Source organism: Carlito syrichta, unplaced genomic scaffold, assembly GCF_000164805.1.
Source record: "Carlito syrichta isolate Samal-C Ts95f unplaced genomic scaffold, Tarsius_syrichta-2.0.1 Scaffold306577, whole genome shotgun sequence".
Classification (NCBI taxonomy): Eukaryota; Metazoa; Chordata; class Mammalia; order Primates; family Tarsiidae; genus Carlito; species Carlito syrichta.
This window is the reverse complement of record NW_007250673.1, coordinates 1,073,523-1,078,813: the sequence shown is the minus strand read 5'-3', so window position 1 is coordinate 1,078,813 and position 5,291 is coordinate 1,073,523. Positions and strand designations below refer to the sequence as shown.

At 43.5% G+C, this 5,291-nt stretch overlaps 1 protein-coding gene across 1 annotated transcript in view; it reads right to left on the bottom strand.

Moving 5' to 3' along the window:
* The window catches only part of LSMEM1 (leucine rich single-pass membrane protein 1), a 7,337-nt gene extending 2,806 nt beyond the window's left edge, over window positions 1-4,531 (bottom strand). Inside the window, exons 1-2 of the mRNA XM_008063092.1 lie at window positions 4,405-4,531; window positions 1,912-2,040 (exon numbers count right to left, since the gene is read on the bottom strand). Coding sequence (XP_008061283.1) covers window positions 1,912-2,040; window positions 4,405-4,531 — 256 coding nt within the window. The remainder of the gene's footprint in view (window positions 1-1,911; window positions 2,041-4,404) is intronic.
* Between the last annotated feature and the right edge of the window lie 760 nt (window positions 4,532-5,291).

The following is a 5,291-nucleotide window of genomic DNA, read 5'->3' as shown; positions in this document are numbered from 1 at the left end:
AAATCAAAAAAATTAGCCGGGCGTGGTAGCGCGTGCCTGTAGTTCCAGTTACTTGGAAGGCCGAAGCGGAAGGATCGCCGGAGCCCAGCAGGTCGAGGCTGCGGTGGCCGGGAGTGGCCACTGCACTCCAGTCTGGGTGACAGAGTGAGACTCCAACTCAAAAATAAAATAAAACAAATCCTATTTCTACAACAGGAATATAATAATGTTGGTAAAGCATGTGGTCTGCGATGTCAGGCAGAGTGTAATGTTGGTAAAGCATGTGGTCTGCGATGTCAGGCAGAGGTGTCACTTATTAGCAACATGACCTTGGACACATTAACAGATCTCTCTAAGCCTCAGTTTCAGCATCGGTGAAACTATAATAATAATAGATCCTGCACTACAGAGTTGGTATGATGTTGTGAGCAAATAAAAATCCAGTACTTAACACAGTGCCTGGGACAGAATGAGCACCCAATACATAGCATTTGGTATTATCATTTCTCTTAATCTTACTACTTCTCGTTCCGCAGAAGAGAGAATTTGAGGGGGTGCTCACATGTCTGAAGACATACCTAAAATTCCCCAACTTTAACTTGGTCATTACCCCCAGGTGGGTGTGGCAGGATGACATGCAGAGTATTAATTTATGTTGGAATAATAGTTCAGAAGTCTAACCCATGTGCTCTTTCTGGCCTTGCAGGTTCAGTGGCCAACCCTCCCTCAGCTGATAACCAGAAGCAAGTTCACAATCATTGTAAGGATAGTTCCCATGTTAACTTCTAGATGCCAAAGGTCATCAGCTGGGTATGGGAGAAGCAATGACACATCAACCCTCCTTCCCAGCCCCAATCGCTCTACAGCCCCGTGTTAGATAAAGATCTTCAAGCTGGAGGGAGAAAGGCATCTTTGGGGGAAAGTAAAAGGGTTAGAGGCAGTGTCTGGTCACACACTCTGCTCATCCTTCTCCCGTCATCATCATCACCTCCTCTGCCTCCTCTGATCCTGAATGAAATTAAATAAGAGACCAAAGGTGCAAGCTCCACTTCTCGTTTAGAACGTCTGAAGGATATAAGGTACAAGAGGGTGGAAGAAATGACAGTGCAATGGGTCCAGGCACTGAGGTGTCAAAGATGACTCCCTCCCCCCAGGCTCCCTCTGCTCTTAAGGGATCTGGGAGAGAATCCAAATAATTCCAGATAAGAGACGAAACTGGTGGGCTCAAAGGAAAAAGTCAGCATGCAAAAAGAGGGGACAGTATCGCAGGTGGACAGCACCCACCCCCACATCCGGGGTGGAGTGAACAGGGGAACTGGAAGCTCAGAGGTTCTCATGACTGAGAAGCTGCTGCGGGGAAGACTGAGTCAGCACTCAAGGACACAACATGCATGGCCAAGGCCTAGAGTGGGCATAGCAGGTTATTTCAGGAGCAGGTCACCAGCCTGGACAGGGACAAACGCGGAAAAAGCCACCCTCATATATCCCCAATGCTGTCTCTGAGGACTTGCACAAGCTCTTGCTTCTGATTGATTTCTGGGATAAAATGCAAGTGAAAAAACATAGGAGGGAGTTTGAAACCTCAATGTGGCTGTTTGCTATAGACCTGAACTTCATGGAGAAATCTATGAATTGGGTAAAGAAAATGTAGAATTCACTAGGACAAGTTGCCTACCATTTGGCAGCTAGTAAAGTGCTATAGAAATATTTAACATATGTGTTCATGGACTTAGGTCACTGTGGGCTTCTGCAGTGAATTTGTGCCCCAGGGACCCTGTCCTCAGGCAATGGGGTTCGCTTGAGGCATTCCTCCTGTCTCTCAATGTAAGCATTAATCGCCAGGAAGCATTGATTCGTTCCAGGAGCAAGTTAATCAACCAGTAAAGAAGTAAGCACATGCAAGTAACAAAAAAACCTGTTGGTGGTACTTACTTATGAGGAATATCACAAAAAACACCAATGCCAGGCTGACAATCAGCACTATTAGCAGCCCAAAAAAATACAAACTCCAGCTTCCATTTCCTGAGTTTGTGCCAAGGACTGGAATTTTCTCCTCTAGAGCTAATATGAAACAAACAAACGAAAAAAACAAAAACCAAGAACAAATACTCCTCAGCATACAACTTGTCAGCAGAGCTGTACAGTGCCCCACTGTTAGAAACATGAGTAATAAATCCACCCTTTCTCCCTCTGATAACTCTGGAAAAGGACTTACGTTTCAGGAATGTCTTTGGGATGAGAGCAGTTTGTGAATCATCTGCCTTCTATATGGGTATTTAAGGACTAAGCAGGGTTCATATTTCCCCTGAGATCTGTTTGGAAAGTTCTGCAAAGACTGTTAGCACTGAAGCAGCAGGACATGGATGTTTCTTTGGGGAGGGAATAAGGAAGTTAAAGGGTAAGGGTGATGGCGGATCCCTTGCCCTTTTCCCAAAGTAACCTGGGAGTAAAACACAGTTGGGTGTGGGTCTCCAATCCTGGGGGTGGGGTGGGGGTGGAAGACTAAACTGAAGGCTCTGGGATATGTTTCCAGAAACTTCTATGATGTGCTTACATCCATGTAAACAAAAGTGGCCCTGATATATTTGGTTTTTTATGCTAGCTTCAGGATGGATATGTTCTGAAAACTAAGTTCTTCAAAATGTTTTGTGTTGAATTGAGAAGGCAGCCATGTTTATACGACAGCTTGGTTCACTGAAACCATGATTTGTCTGCATTTTGTCACCATTTTATAAGGTTTTGTTGCCTACTAACATCCAGATTAAACTGAATAAGAAATAGCTAAAACCTGAGGTAGTAGAGATCACTGAATTACTTTCTATATGCTTTCCTATTTGAATTCTCCTACTCACTGTGCTCCTTGATTCTGGATAGGTGAGTGGCTTATGCCACCATTTTATAAAAACATCCTATGTCAAGACTTGGCGTGGTGGCTCACACCTATAATCCCAGCACTTTGGGAGGCCGAGGTGAGAGGATTGCCTGAATCCACAGGTTCGAGACCAGCCTGGGCAACTCGGCAAGACCTCAGCTCTACAATAAATCAAAAAATTAGGAGGGCATGGTGGCACACACCTGTAGTCCCAGCTACTTGGAAGGCTGAGGTGGAAGGATCACCTGAGCCCAGCAGGTCAAGGTTGCGGTGGCCATGAGTGTCCCACAGCTGGGGTGACAGAGTGAGATTCTGATTCAAAAAAAAAGAAAGAACATCCTATGTCACCCCCACAACAGCTTTTACTTCCTCATTAAAGCACAGCACAGGTTGACACCCAAGCCCCTACTTTTATTGAGACTGATTGTAATATAAAACAGGTGAAAATCTGAACTTATTAAAATAAAGAAAAAAGTAAGAACTCAGGAGTGATTCAGAAGGGGAATGATAGATATAAAATTGGGAGGATGAGTTTAGCATGCATATGAAACAAATGACAAGTGGGCAATTAGCATCTGTCTGTGTTTGAATGTCAGAGTTTAAGCCACAAAGGATGGGGCTCAGAATGATGTACTAGAACTCATTTATGATATTTAGGGGGACAAAATACACATTTAGTATTTAGCAGGTTTTCATTTTACTTCCTCCAACCCTCCTACCCGCCCCCCCCCCCCCCGGCTTTTTCTAACTCTTTAATTGGGCCATTTGTGACTTGTAAGTTGAAAATGAAGTTGGCTTTTTTGCCCAACAGAATTCTAATAATTTTTTTTAAACTGGACGAATGTGTGGAGCATCTTCTCAACAATCTGCTATAAAACAAGACCCCTATGGGAAAGTGGGCACCATCAGTGACCTAGCCTTGTCACTAGTAGACACAACAGCAGCTGAGAAAACACTAGCTCCCAGAAGACCAGCTCTGCAGTCTCCACCCCTATCCTGTGACAGAAACGCCACAGATCTCAGAATTTGTGAAGACACGAGCTCAAATCTTGAGCCGGGCTTGGTGGCTCAGCCTGTAATCCCAGAGCTTTGGGAGGCTGAGATGAGTGGATTGCCTGAGCCTCCAGGTTCGAGACCTGCCTGGGCAACTTGTTGAGACCTTATCTCTACATAAATCAAAAATGAGCCGGCGTGGTAGCACGCGCCTGTAGTTCCAGCTACTTGGAAGGCTGAGGCAGAAGGATCACTGGAGCCCAGCAGGTCGAGGCTGTGGTGGCCGGGAGTGGTCACTGCACTCCAGTCTGGGTGACAGAGTGAGACTCCAACTCAAAAAAAAAAAAAAATCTTGTTAGGTGCCAAGAAAGCCCATAATCCTGTCAAGTAGTCAGAGAACAAAAGGAAAAATTGCCTAACAATAAATGGCATCTCCAGTGCCAGGCTCTTGCTAATGCCCACTCTGCTCCCACCACACCCACACATCCACATCAACACTGGCTATTTTTAGGTAGCCTAGAAGCTAGGAAGGGCTGCCATGTATTCATGGGCACACATACGGAACAGATGCTGTGATCCTGTTGGACAGAGGTTTAGCTTGTTTAAGTCATTTATGGAATCCACAACATAAAGCTTTCCATCTTCATGCATATCACGAGAGTCAGTGTCTTGGGAAGAATGATTCATTTTCCCTGGAAAAAAACACTGATGTTAAAAACAAGAGGTTAAGTTAGTGAGCTCAACTTCATAAAATTCACAGCCAGCAGGAAACCAGACAGGCATATAAAGAACCACCCTCAAACACAGTTCTCAACTAAGGGTCTAGAAAAGCCTTTCTTATCCAGAAGAAAATATTTCCTTTTGTGGACAACTTTGTAATTATTCTTTTTGTTTTGTTTACCAGGAAGCTCAGAGTCAAGTATGTGTGGCCCAAGTATAAGAATTATACATGTTTATTCCAGGCATATCTGCAAATGTACTTTACTCCTCAGATTTTTCCATTCTGCCTGTATTTTCTCTGGACCTGGTTTTTATGTTGTAATTGATTTTCAAATTTTTCTCTTTTATTGCCCTGTTCATATTCTGGTGAAATGCCGCAAATCCTTTGTGCAAAAAGAATAGGTATAAATATAATAGAAAGACAAAATTAAGCTTGTGAGCTTTGGCCATAAAATTTTCTGAAAGAAGAAGAGAATATTACTGTGAAGCAGTCTAATTGTAATAAAAAGTTGTAAGTTTTATACTCTCCCTCAATGTGGCCCATGAGTTCTTATACTCAAGTGTCTCCTTCAGCCATTAGATGGCTGTGAATCCCCAACAAAAATCTTAGCAAACTTTTAAAATTTTTCCTATATTCTACTATCAGGAAGACAAAACATAAAACTGGGAGTGGGGGAGGATAAAATTCTTTTCTTTTTTTATTTTTTGAGTTGGAGTCTCACCCCAT